Source organism: Dermacentor variabilis, chromosome 11 (assembly GCF_050947875.1).
Source record: "Dermacentor variabilis isolate Ectoservices chromosome 11, ASM5094787v1, whole genome shotgun sequence".
Lineage (NCBI taxonomy): Eukaryota > Metazoa > Arthropoda > Arachnida > Ixodida > Ixodidae > Dermacentor > Dermacentor variabilis.
The window spans coordinates 65,287,588-65,300,960 of NC_134578.1; the positions used below are offsets into that span (position 1 = coordinate 65,287,588).

A 13,373-nucleotide genomic window follows, 5' to 3' on the forward strand; every position below is an offset into this window, starting at 1 on the left:
CAGAGAACACACCAGGGTCGCGCTGTTGGGCAACCGTGACAACGGTAGCAGTCGGACCAGCCGAAGCCGTTGCGGAGGCGGGTTCGTCACCGAGAGGCATGGTGACAAGCTCGACGTACCGACCACTCCGGAGTTCCGTGGCGAGGAAGGGGATCGCTGACCTCCACCAGAATGTTACGTGTAGAAAGACAGACAAAAGAGGCTATTTACAGACTATTTACACTAGACTGGAGCCAGAGCGCCACGCCGACATTCACTCGCGCCAAGGGCACAGACCCACTTCGTCGTCGTTCTCATGGCGGCTCGTCTCTCGGGTATCTACCGATATTATCGTAATAATATAAAATGGGATCTTTTCGCTGTTTTCGTGACATCGCGTGACAGAAAAACGAACTAGAATTGGTCCGAAAATTTTTGGACCAATCGCGGAGGGGTAAAAACAAAATTGGAATATAAAATTTTGGAATAACTCTACGTTATACCGCCCCTGGAAACACTATCGCGAAGGAGACCCGAACGTGAGTTTCGGTTCAGACATCCCGCAAAGGCGAAACATACAAAAATCAATGCCACGTGAAGTATAAGATACGGTATGTCAATTGAGTACGCGACCTCGTGTAGAAGATCCCACAGTCTTGTAACGCTTGTTCTGTGGGCCAAGATTTCCAAATTCATGTTGAACGATTTGAGGAGATGACTATTTGAGATGTTCATATTTGTCAATATGGCAGAGTATCGAAATATTTAATATCTTTGCAGCTAAAACCGAAGCCATGCCGGCAGTTTTAGGAAGGTATGGGAAGATTTCCGCGGTACTTTATATTTTATAGATGTCTGGAGCATAAGAAAGGCTTTGCATTAGGAGATAAACATTTGGTCACTGCCTTTTCAAAACCCCTAAACAGCATCCTAGCTTTGTTAAAATATAAAACACTCCATGCCATAGCCAATTCATTGCAGCCGTAGGCCAATATGTAGTCCAGATGGCTAAGGAAGAAAGCCCAGTGTATATAAGAGAAATAGCACCCGTTTCAGCTGCTGACGTGAAAATAAGTACCTCAAAAGCTTTTTTGGCGTAAGAAAACACTTTACATGTTATATCTTAAAATCTTAAGCAGGGTACAATATTTCTGTGGAACACACGGCACTTTGTGCAATAGATAAAAGCGGTCTAGAAAATTTGAACTCATTCGCTGAATGAGCAGTACAGTTGGAGGGAACTGTGGTTTAACACGCGCCCCACCGTTTTTATCCTCCCTTTACGTTCGGCAGGTCGCGGACCAAATGACAGTGCCATTTGCTGTCAGCGCGCATTTTAGCTCAGAAACCGCCTCGTTAGGAAAAACTAAATGCGAACATAGGAAATGCGACGAGACCGTAACTTTTCTTTAGAATACAAAAAACATGAACCTTGTGTCTGTCGACAGCGTCCATGATTTCTAGAGGGGTCATGTTCGATGGCACAGCTGCATACGTTGCGCCGCCAAGGACAGCTATCATGCCACACTGCATATTCGCCAGGTGCGTGACAGGGTACAAACCAAGAAAGATGTCTGGCTCTCCCCAGGGCAAGTGTATCCTGCACAAGGAAGTGGTGTCAATGACTCGCTCAACACAACATGGCGATGCTTACTATCTACTAGTGTAATATCCAAATGTGCTTTTAGATCTTCAGGCACTGGTGAAGACAAGCACATGAGATGCGCGAAGCCTGACGTAAGAGGACCTTTTAAAATAGCTCATGGGGCAATTTAACTTCTTTTCAACAGCGGAGCTACTAGTGGCGTTGTGTAGATGTAGAACACCGGCTTTTAATACCTAGATAAGCTACGGGTGCGTCATACTGCCGACACTTCTCAGAGAATTAACGGCAAACTTGAGCTTAATTTTCTGATCGCGCAAAGAGCCCGATTAAAGATGGCGTAGATCGATGGCAGGTTGCTTCCAAATAAATACACTTGAAATAAATCTCTATGCGCCGCAAAAAGATAGCAAGAAAGATCTTTTTGATACCCAAACTATAAAAAGATGCATATCCCGCTTACTAACTCTATCAGCGACAGGCCCATTGGGGCTAGGATGAACTTCTCAACGTCGAAAATCAGCTCAACACTCTTGGGGAGAGTTGTGCCCAAGGGCTCAAACTTCTCGATAATGTCGTCTATAAATGTGAATTCAGTGCTAAGGTAACCTATGCCACCTTCAAGTGCGCCATCTCGTGCCGCAGTTTCAGCCATTCTCACAGCGATCCTCTCGCTCGTCGCCAAGCAGTCATCGAAGAGTTTTAGCTGAACAGATAAAGTTTTACCGTTTGCGGTTTACCGCAGAACTATACGAGAGCAGTAACGCTTGTAGCAGTACATTGTGATGCCCAGTCTAACCACATTTTTCGTTTCGCCTGAGTATTCTCTAGAAAAAGACATTTATTAACACTACCTATTCATCATTACGCCACGTCCGAAAAGTTACTCTAGTAGCAAAGTATAACACACCTCGTTATTACAATAACTGATCTTCGTTTGTTAAGCTTTACAGCATCAGGTTACGCCGAGGAAACAGCCACTCAAGTTTATACGCCTCCCGTAACCCTCTGTTCCGCAAGCAGAAGCAGAATCTGGAGGGCATACTAAGGCTCTCTAATGTTCTCAACTGAGAAGTTTTACGCTCAAAATGTCTTTGTGGCAATAACAGGATATCTGCAGGCAACTTTTCTAGCTGATGATAATATTCTTACAGCAGGATGAAAGAAGAGAGAGGAAGAAGAAGCGAGATGCTGGCTGCTGCGTATCGTTGGTGGTCAGCCATCTTGACTACTCTGACTCATCTTGTATGTCATTATTGTACTTAGAGCCTTTGTATACTACCAACATCTCCATCACATATTGGTGGGAGGTGCCGGGTACCACGGCTGGAAACGGAGCTCTGCAGTGGACGACGCATCACCGTCCGCACGGTGAATGACGCTGAGCACGCGGTGTCGGCGTCGTTGCCGCCTCCTGCGTCACCGTCGCCAGCTACGTCGCTGTCACCTTCGGTTGTGCTTGTGAAACCCAGGGATCCTGGAACTTACTGCGGGACCGACGGTGCCGACGTTGAACAGCAGGGGAATATGTATGAACGCGTGAGTTCAATCAACAAATGGGACTCTACGCTTAAGCTAGCTAACCTTTTGTTCTACATAAGAGGCACGGAAAAGGTGTCGCACGAAAACCACGAAGATGAGCTAACCAGCTGGGACCAAAGCAAATAGAACTTGAGAGTTTATGAGAAAACATGCGGCCGTAAAATTGCCGCAAAGCAGGAATTGGCCTCCCGTGCCCAATCCTCCACGGCGTACTATGATCCGTACATCCAGGATGTGCTGGCACTTTGTCATAAATCCCATCACGACATGGCAGAAGCTGAGAAGGTCGGGCACGTGCTTAAGGACATTGCTGACGACACCTTTAATCAGCTCATGTGCAAAAGCGGCTCTACAGTTGATAGTATCATTAAAGAGTGCCGACAGTTCGAGCAGGCCAAAAGCCGACGCGTCCTTCAACCGTTCGCCAGACTTCCCAATACTGCGGCAACATCGACGAGTGAAGATCAACCCACACAGAAGCATGCGTCGCCATCATAGGACGTGGTGCGAATCGTTCGACGTGAACTGAATGCGATAGCGCCAGCAGCGTTCTGTTGGCGTAGCCCTTATGCTACCACTTTATCAGTTCGCCTCGTACCCTCGTATAAGTCAGGAGGAGGACGAGGAGAAAATAACTTTGGTGAGTCCTGAGGAACCCCTGTCGACCAACTCTTGGTTTAGTGGTTGGCAGAGGACGCGGGCCGCACCCACGTTGGGACGGGAATTGCGTGAGCCTCCGCCCTTTCCTGCGCCCTCTGGACGGCCCGGAGCTGGGTCGGGTGGTTGTCGCTTTGCAGAGCGTCCACCGAGTCTTCTTCTTTAATGAACATGGTGCGGCTTAACGCGGAGCAATGCCAGAGTATGTGCGCTAGCGAGTAGTACGATTCGCCGCAATCCGGACATTGCCGGTCTACCACTGGTGAATAAATGCTTATATCTGCCTCTCGAGGGGAACGACCCTGTGTGAAGCATTCTGAATATAGATGACTGTGGCCTAGTGAGTTTAGCGTGGGGGAGCGGGAAAGCCCTCCTCGACAGCTGAGAGTGCGTTGTTATTTCGTTGAAAGTAAGCAGCGGGTCTCGGTGCTCCCCTCCCTACCCGCCACTTCGCTCGCCACGATCGCCGCGGTCCTCGCGCGCGTCCGTGCGCGAGCTCAATGGCGTTGGGAAAGTCGGGGTGCACGTCGGCCCCCATATGTGCTGGAAACCATTTGACGATCTCATGACCCGCGGCTCCCTCGCTGCCGAGGACGACCACCGCTTTCCGCGATATTGAGCCCGAAGCGAACGCTCTGGCCGCTGATCGCGAATCCGTGTACACGCAAGCACGTTCTGGGTCCCTCATTACTATGGGTATTGCCACCTGTTCAGCCACCTCAGACGTTACCCTTTTCATCGATGCTGCGTTGATGATCGCAGCATCCCAGCGTATCGAGACGGCCCCGTACCAGTCGCTGCGCCCGTACTGAGCAGTGTCTACAAATGCCGCCAGTCCCGGACACTTGGAGGTCGATTTCAGTAGTGCTCAGGCCCTCGCCTTTCGGCGCCCCTCGTTGAATTGCGGGTGGACGTTTCTCGGAAGCGGTTCTACCTTGAAAGTGCCCCTGACCACCACGCTGAGCGCGACCTTGCGTGCGTTGCACTCTGACTCTTCATTTATCCCTGCTTCTTCTAGGATGCGTCTGCCGGCCCTGGTGGTCGACAGCCGCACGACCTGTGCATTTGTCTGTGCTTCGATGATTTCTGCTTGTGAATTGTGGACCTCTAACCAATCTAGCCGTTCGGTGCTTGCAGTGATCGGAAGACCTAGCACACCACTGATGCTCTTACGCATCAGTGTCCCTATCTTGGCCGCGTCTCTCTTGGTTCATTTTAGCGCCGAGGCTACGTAATTTACGTGACTCATGAGGAAGCCATGGTAAAATCTGATGAGATTGCTCTCGATGAGCGCTACCCTGCGGTTCGTCCCCCTGAAGATCAGCCGGAGCATGTTCTCCGTTTTGGACGTGAGCCTGATGACCGTTTGTGTGTTACCGCCTTTAGCCTCAATTAGCAGCCCCAGGATTCTTATAGTGTCCACTCTGGGGATCGGCTGGCCGGCACTCGTGTGTGATTTGATCGGTATTTGATCGATCGGCGTCAAACTCCTCATGCCTTGTTTTGAGGGCCTGTACAGAAATAGTTCCGATTTTCTGGGTGACAGACGGAGACCCGTTTCCTTCAAGTACTCTTCCGTTGTATCAAGCGCATCTTGAAGAGCCCGCTCGAGTTCTGCATCGCACGCTCCCGAGTACCACACCGTAAGGTCATCTGCGCACAGGGCCTGATTTATGTTGGTCATTCTCGTCAGCCGGTCCGAGAGCCCTTTCATTGCTAGATTTAATAATAGTGGGGAGAGCACCGCATCTTGTGGGGTGCCCCTCACGCCCAGCGTGTACCAATCGGACGTGGCCTATACTATTTTGATCGTGGCTTTCCTGTCTCTGAGGACGGAGCCTGTGTCAGAGTGGAATGCCTGAGCCATTTTAATGGGAATGCCCACAATGTTTCGCCCACCGCCGAGTCTAACAGAGCCAACAACTCCGCTAGGAACACGTGGCACAGTCGCTCGCCATTGTCGCGCAGACACCAGTCTCGTTCACCGCAAACACGTCACCCACCTTCCCATTCGCCGCAGCCACGCCGCCTTTCGTCCCCTGTGGCTTTTTGCGGCACGCTTTCGCAAAACTCAGAAATGCAGCCCTCGGAGGTGGTGCTGCATTGTCTACTGCTGCAGCAAATCCTCTTTGTACCCACAAGGAGAAGTATAAGTGCCCTTAAAATTGACCACGTACCTGTGAAAGCATTCGTCGATACAGGAGCCCACGTATCTGTGGTGATTGCTAGCCTACGTGCACGTTTAAAGAAGGTCCTCACCTCAGCAGCTGCCCGAGTGCTTCGTGTGGCCGACGGCGGCCTACTGGTGGTTCTTGAAATATGTGCTGATCATTTAAGTATAGCCGGCCACCTTACCTCTGTATTCTTTGCTGCGATCGACAACTTCTCTCATGACGTTATCCTTCGATTGAGCTTTTTATCCACTCATTCTGCTCTCATCGACTGCCCGACAAGCGTTCTTTAGTTAGAACTGCCTCAACTCGCCGATGCTTCGTGCGCTGCTCCACCGCACGATGTGCGTTGGGGCTCGCTCCACGATGTGTGTCTGTCACCCGAGGCAGTTACGTACGTCACTTTGACCGCACAACCACAGGTTCCTGAAGGTAAATATGGGCTTCGCCACATCGTTGACGTGTTCTTGAACCGGAATGTTATTGTTCCGCATACGCAGGTCATGGTTACTAATTACGGCGTCGTTCTACCGCTTCTGAATTTCAGCCCGTGCCTTCAAGTGATTCGGCTGACATGTTCTTGGCCAGGGTTTGTACTGGTTTTGAATTTGACATTGAGAGTCTGAGTGCCGATAGTGGTTTATTAGAGCCTATTGCAGCTCACAGCTCTGGTTCCTTAACGGATGCCTTTGCGAAACTGATTGCGCCTGGCCTTACCTCTACACAGGCCACGGACATACGTCTCCTGCCTCAGTCGCACAGTGACGTTTTCATTTCGGCGACAGGTCTTCAGGCTAAACATCTGTTGTTCACAAGCGTATAAACACTGGAGACACCAATCCCATTCATCGGCGTCCTGATCTCGTATCGCATGCTGAACATCGCGTCATCCAATCCGAAATGGACAGAATGCTCCGCAAAGAGGTCATCGAGCCATCAGCCAGCCCTTGGGCTTCGCCTGTCGTCCTTGTGAAAAAGGAAAATGGTACCTGGCGTTTTTGCGTCGATTATCACCACCTAAGCAAGACCACGCGAAAAGACGTCTACCCACTACCACGCACCGATGAAGCCTTAGACTGTTTGCACGGAGCTAAATATTTCTCGTCCATCAATCTTCGATCTGGCTACTGGCAGATTTTAGTTGATCAAATATAGCCCGAGAAGACGGCCTTCATCACGCCGGATGGCTTATGTCAGTTCAAAAGCAAGCCCTTCGGCCTATGCAATGCTCCTGCGACATTTTACCGGATGATGGACACTCTTCTGCGAGACTACACATGGACCAACTGTCTCTGTTACCTTGAGGACGTTATTGTTTTTTCTCCCGCACTCGGCGGCCACCTTGCCCGACTCGCTGCCATTCTTGTGACTTTTCGAAAAGCCGGCCTTCAACTGAACTCCACCAAGTGTCAATTCGGGCGCCGTCAGCTTAGCGTTTTGGGACACCTCGTTAACGCATCCAGTGTCCAAAGGGTCCAGAAAAAGTTCATGCCGTACTCAGTTTCTCTATGCCATGCTGCTTCTTCAGCCTATGTTCTTACTTTCGCCGTTTCGTGAAAAACTTCGCTGACGCTGCACGGCCTTTGACAGACCTAAAGAAGAACACGCCATTCTCATGAGGCCCGGAGCAGGCTCGAGCGTGCGCCGCTCTCATCGGGTTTCTGACCACCTCTCCCATACTTGCCCACTTTCATTCATATGCACCGACCGAAGTACGGATTGGCGCAAGCGGTCATGTCATCAGCGCAGTTCTCGTCCAACGACAGAATGGTACCGAGTGCGTGACAGCTTACGACAGCCGCCTGCTGTCACCTGCCGAGGGAAATTACTCCATCACTGAATGGGAGTGCTTGGCTTTAGTGTGGGCTGTCGCCAAGTTCCAGCCATATTTGTACGGCCGAACGTTTTCGTTCGTTACAGACCACCCCGCACTCTGCTGGCTGTCTTCCCACCGGGACCCGACAGGACGCCTTGGTCGCTGGGCTTTGCGGCTCCATGAATTTTCATTTATTGTCATTCACAAAAATGGACGCCTCCACAAGGACGCTGACTGCCTTTCTCGTCACCCTGTGGATCCCCCTGATCCTGCTGAGCACGATCCGCTGACCATCGTAATGCCTTTTACTGACATGAGACACATGCGCGCTGAACAACGCCGCGAATCCTCACAGCCCAGCATCGCCGGGGTGCTATCTGGTAGCACTGATGGCACGACGGCACCCTGTACGGCCGCAAAATCAACCCTGACGGCCCTGAGTTGCTCATTTTCCTTCCTCGTCATCTGCGATCCGTCGCTCTCGAACAAGTCCACGCTGCACCGACGGCGCGACACCTAAGAAATTTGCGTACATACAACCGCGTACGACGCCTGTTTTTCTGGCCGGGTCTCTACCATTCTGTGCGTGGTTATGTCGCAACTTGCGAATTCTGTCAGCGCCGGAAGAATCTTCCCCTGCTGCCTGTCCAACGACTCCATACAATTGAAATTCCCTCTGAACTTTTCTTTCGCGTACATCTTGACCTGCTTGGCCCTTTTTTGACGATGACTAGAGGGAATAAGTGGATCGCTGTAACTACTGATTAGAGACCCGCTACGCGATAACAAAGACGTTGCGTACTAGTTGCGCAACAGATGTGGCCGATTTTCTCCTTAATGACATCATTCTTCACCACGGTGCACCTTGACAGTTGCTTACAGTCTGCGTCCGCTCGTTCTTGTCTCAAGTTGTCGACCAACAGCTCCGCTCTGGTGCCACTGAGCACAAGCTGTCCACCGCCTACCACCCACAAACGAGTGGTCGTCGGGTTGGCCTCTCCCACAAGCTTCTCTCTCGCTACACGGTACCTTATGAAGTGCTATGTCAAGTTAACGATATCAATTGAGATTTCGCCGCTACAGTTTGATGCATCCTCATGTCCAACGTCTGTTTACGTCGTTCTGAAGCCATACTTAGCTCGCAAGTCTTCGTCTACCGTGCGCCGAGACCACGCCTCACCACCCGGAGGTCCTGTTACTGAAGGATGAAAAAAGAGAGAGGAAGATCGCGGAGACACTGGCTGCTTCGTGTTGTTGGTGGTCCGCCATCTTAACTACTCTGACTGCTCTAATATATATATATATATATATATATATATATATATATATATATATATATATATATATATATATATATATATATATATATAAAACTGTTGTAATGTCTTTTACTCACAGACACATGCCCGTATGTTATGATTATATATGCAACGGTGTACCACTAACACGAGTTTTTCAATACAAATATTTAGGCGTCATTTTTACACCCACTTTGTCTTGGTCTAAACATATAGATTACATTTGTAGTAAAGCGTTAAAAAAACTTGGTTACATCCGCCGGACGTTGTCTGCTGCTCCGAGGGACACTAAATTAGTAGCATATAAAACACTGATTCGCCCAATTTTAGAATATGCTTCCTCCGTATGGAACCCATATAAACAATGTGAAATTAATTGTATTGAGTCTGTCCAGAGGAAGGCTATTCGTTTTGTTTACCGTCGCTTCGACCGAGACTTTTCACCATCAGCTGCTCTTACTGAATTAAACCCCCAGTTTCTTTCAAGGCGGCGGCAGATAGAGTCTCTGAAGATTTTCTATTCTTATAAGAACTCTCTTTGTCACCTATCAGATCCCTCCCTTTTAATGCAGCTTGCCCGACTTCAACTAGAGCTTATCATGCCTCTAATATCAGACCACTCCATCTACGCACTAACACTTTCAAATACAGTTTTTTTCCCCGCATGATTGAACAGTGGAATTTGTTACCTGCCGAAGTTCGTTTGTTACCCATTTATCAATTTTTAAATGCTATTGCTGATGTATAGTTCCTTCACATCTTTATATTTCTATGTTCTTGTTTCTGCATATCATAATCAGTTTTCCTCGCATGTACACCCACTCCTGCCATAGACCTAACGAGCTGCAGTATGTATAAATATATATATATATATATATATATATATATATATATATATATATATATATATATATATATATATATATATACAGTCTTTCTATCTATGCTCCCAACATCTCCGTGACAATAAATATTATAAAGAACGTTAGCCTAGCATAAAGCAAGAAAAAATGCATTGTAGGCTTCTAAACAACACCAAATTCGCCATTCAACATAGGCATTTAGAGGCAACAATATAAGTGCCTATCAAATGATTCTAGGCTTATAACTCGTGCTAACTCGTTAAATAGGAAGTAAATTTTCCGTCTATATCCCTACCTGTCTTTTGTTCTACGACGTGTTCACAATAAATTATTTACATCTGATCGTTTGCTCTTTCGCCGACAAGCAGCACGCGTTTGAACGCTACAAAGACAGCTTTTTAACTTATTTCTATGCACAGGCTTCTAACTAAAAATTTGGTGAGCGGTGTTATCCGATGGAGCTGCTACAACGTTGATGGCCGTTAGTACCGCTGTTTCGCTAGGCTTTAAAGCAGCTTACTACGCCTCTTTCGCTGTTTAAACATTGCAGAACCGAAAGAATTGATTACCATTGTTAGCGTAATTTACGCACTAGTTAACCTTTCAACCATATTTTATTAAAAAGCAAGAAGGACTCAACCTGTTAACGCAACCACCATTTACCTGGATGTGTAGAAGGATGCCACGTAACCGTAGTGGGTCATCTCAACGCCCTTGCGAAAGCCGGTAGTGCCTGATGTGTAGCTCACAGCAAGAACGGTGTCTTTCGGATTGGTGACTGGGCACTCGCGGAACTCTTTCTCATCGATCTTCAAAAATTCGGAGGTGGAGACGAAGCCGGCTACCTGTCCCATGCAGAATCGTCCCTGGATGTGTAAATAATAACAAAAGAGCTTTCTCATCGTTTTCGCAGTCTCGTCAGAAATCTGCCTGCATGACCATCGTGCTCTAGCTGGAAGACTTTGCGCTATAACGAATGACCTGTCATTGAGGTGATGCAGCATCCTGTAACTTCGCACCTTCTAGAAGTCCCTGTCGAGCCACTTACACCTAAATCAATAGTGCAAGCTGCATAAGTTTATACGTTAACATATTCGTGTACGTATACTGCGTGAGACACGCATAGTGTTCCCGGTTCCGCCCTACGGTAGGCCACACCAGAACGATCTACAGAATCCTGCATTGAGAATGAATGAGGCAAGGCAGGCTGCTTAGAGAATGACTCGAGGTAACATGCGAGTTCCAGAAAAAGGGCAACGAGAGTATCGGTTCTGGTACTTGAATTCACAGGACTTATAGACTCCTTGTATGTCACCTTTCTCAGCTACATGCACCAAGTTAAAAAAACGCGCAGCTTCCGATGCCGATAAAATCGATTGAATGTTGCTAGCATAAACTCGATGCACTATCGCGTATTTATTTTTTTGGTCTTCCTGATTAGTTCGTGAAAATTATTCAACTTCCTAATTATACTTACAGCAGATATGACACTACTAGGTGTTTATTTGGCACGCTCTGTTTTACATGACCCTTTCTTTGAGCGTTAAACGCTACAGGCTTGGTAGGGCAAAGCGCTAGAGGCAAGATGCGTACCTTTCGATTCAGCTCGCCTAAGAGTGATGTTCCCCTTCTGCGTGAATGCACAGTGACATGGTATTTTTTTATATTTCGCGGGCTGTCTTTTAGACGGCGGAAAAAGTGCAATGTATAAGATTGCAGATAAAAAGTTTTGATCGGCAATTTCTCTTCGAAGGCAATTACTCAACACCAGAATAATTATGGCCATTATAGCTTGGTTAGAGTAGTGTTGTCCTTGCCAACACATATGGCACTCCGATCATTCTGACCTCATTTGTATAAGTACAGGCAATATTTGGTTGGACTGTCATTCACGTTTCACGTGCACTAAAAATCAGGGTGTTCGTTTTAAAGAAAACATGCTTTCGAGTACGCTGATAATATATTCACTGTGCGCTCTCTGCCACCTTTTGCATCTTATGGTGCATGAGGTTCCTCTTGCTGCTAGAAGCAAATTCCTGTTATACGCGGTGTTTTTAGTCCATGCAGAATTGTTAAGGGTCGCCTGTGGCCTGTGTTACAACAGAGTGCGATAGTGGGGTTGAATGTTAGTTTGCAGAAGACAAAGTAAATGATTAATAGCCGGGCAAGGGAACAAGAGTTCAGGATCACCAGTCAGCCTCTAGAAACTGTGAAGGGGCACGTTTCCCTAGGTCAATGAATCAGGCAGAACCCTGATCCTGAGAAGGAAATTCATAGATGAAATAAAAAGGGTTGGATCGCATACGGCGGACATTGTCAGCTCCTGAGTGGAGACTTAACATTATCATTGAAAAGGAAGGTGTACAATTAGTGAATTTTACCGGTGCTGACATATGCGGCAAAGACTTGGAGAGTGACGAAGGAGCTTGAGAATAAATTAATAAGTTAAAAAGTGAGAATAAGGACCGCGCAAAGAGCGATGTCCCGAAGAATGCTACGCATAACGTTAAGAGACGGAAAGAGGGCGGAGTGGATCAGAGAGAAAACGGGTATAGCCGATGTTCTCATTGACATTAATAGAAATAAAACGGAGCTGGGCAGTTCATGTATTGCGCAGGTTAGATAACCGGTGGACCATTAAGGTTACAGAATCGGTATCAAGAGAACGGAAGCGCAGTGGAGGACGGCAGAAGACTAGATGGGGCGAGGAAATTGGGAAATTCGCCGGTGCTAGTTGGAATCGGTTGGTGCCGGACAGGGGTAATTGGAGATAGCAAGGAGAGGCCTTCGTCCTACAGTGGACATAAAATGAGCTTATGATGATGATGATGATGATCATGATGGACCTTGAGATGGCATATTCGAAGTGGTCGACATTACTCGCATCGAAAATTGTAACTCACAATCGAATAATTATTAAAAATTTGTTCATTAACTTTACGCTGATCACTTCATTACGGCACATATTTCAATGTGCTAATTCGAGCAGGTGAGTTTCTAAGGCGCATCCAGGTTAAAGGACTATAATGGATCGCGCAAATGTTGTGATGTGTGTCGTGAAACGTGCGCTAAAAGTGCGCCACCGTTCCCCCTTTTTTGAGAAACCGCCACATTATGCATTCAAGAACAAAAGTAACGAACGCCCACATAATTTGCTGCACACGTTTAGAACGAATATCTCGAAACTGGCATCGTCCTGAAAACTTCCTTCCATGCGGACACACCTTTCGATCCCTCCCGATGCCACTCATAAATTACAATGTGCACCGTGAAGAAGAAAAAAATTAATTACAAAATATTTCTGAATAAGGCAAGTATGCATTTTCATTTTTCTCACAACTAGTGGAGCTTCTTTGAGTAATCCAGCTCAATCAATAGGATTATGCTTTCTGCCAAAGGGGATTTGTAAAAATTCTTTAGTGTCTAAAAAACACCGGATATAAT

The 13,373-nt window shown here is 47.5% G+C and overlaps 1 protein-coding gene across 1 annotated transcript; it reads right to left on the minus strand.

Moving 5' to 3' along the window:
• Positions 1–595: 595 nt before the first annotated feature.
• Positions 596–10,786, minus strand: LOC142563303 (uncharacterized). Its single transcript, XM_075673857.1, has 3 exons — positions 10,593–10,786; positions 1,411–1,579; positions 596–649 (listed from the first exon to the last, which is right to left on the minus strand). The coding sequence occupies exons 1-3, from the start codon at positions 10,781–10,783 to the stop codon at positions 596–598; spliced, it is 414 nt and encodes a 137-aa protein (XP_075529972.1). The 5' UTR covers positions 10,784–10,786.
• Between the last annotated feature and the right edge of the window lie 2,587 nt (positions 10,787–13,373).

Bases quoted from the DNA above. Each gene is read 5' to 3' on its own strand.
- LOC142563303 (XM_075673857.1), bottom strand. From the start codon at position 10,783: ATGGGACAGGTAGCCGGCTTCGTCTCCACCTCCGAATTTTTGAAGATC. The intron at 1,580-10,592 runs GTAAATGGTGGT...TTCCTTGTGCAG, and splicing joins GCATCCTTCTACACATCCAG to GATACACTTGCCCTGGGGAG. The intron at 650-1,410 runs GTTCATGTTTTT...CTTGGCCCACAG, and splicing joins ACGCTGTCGACAGACACAAG to AACAAGCGTTACAAGACTGT.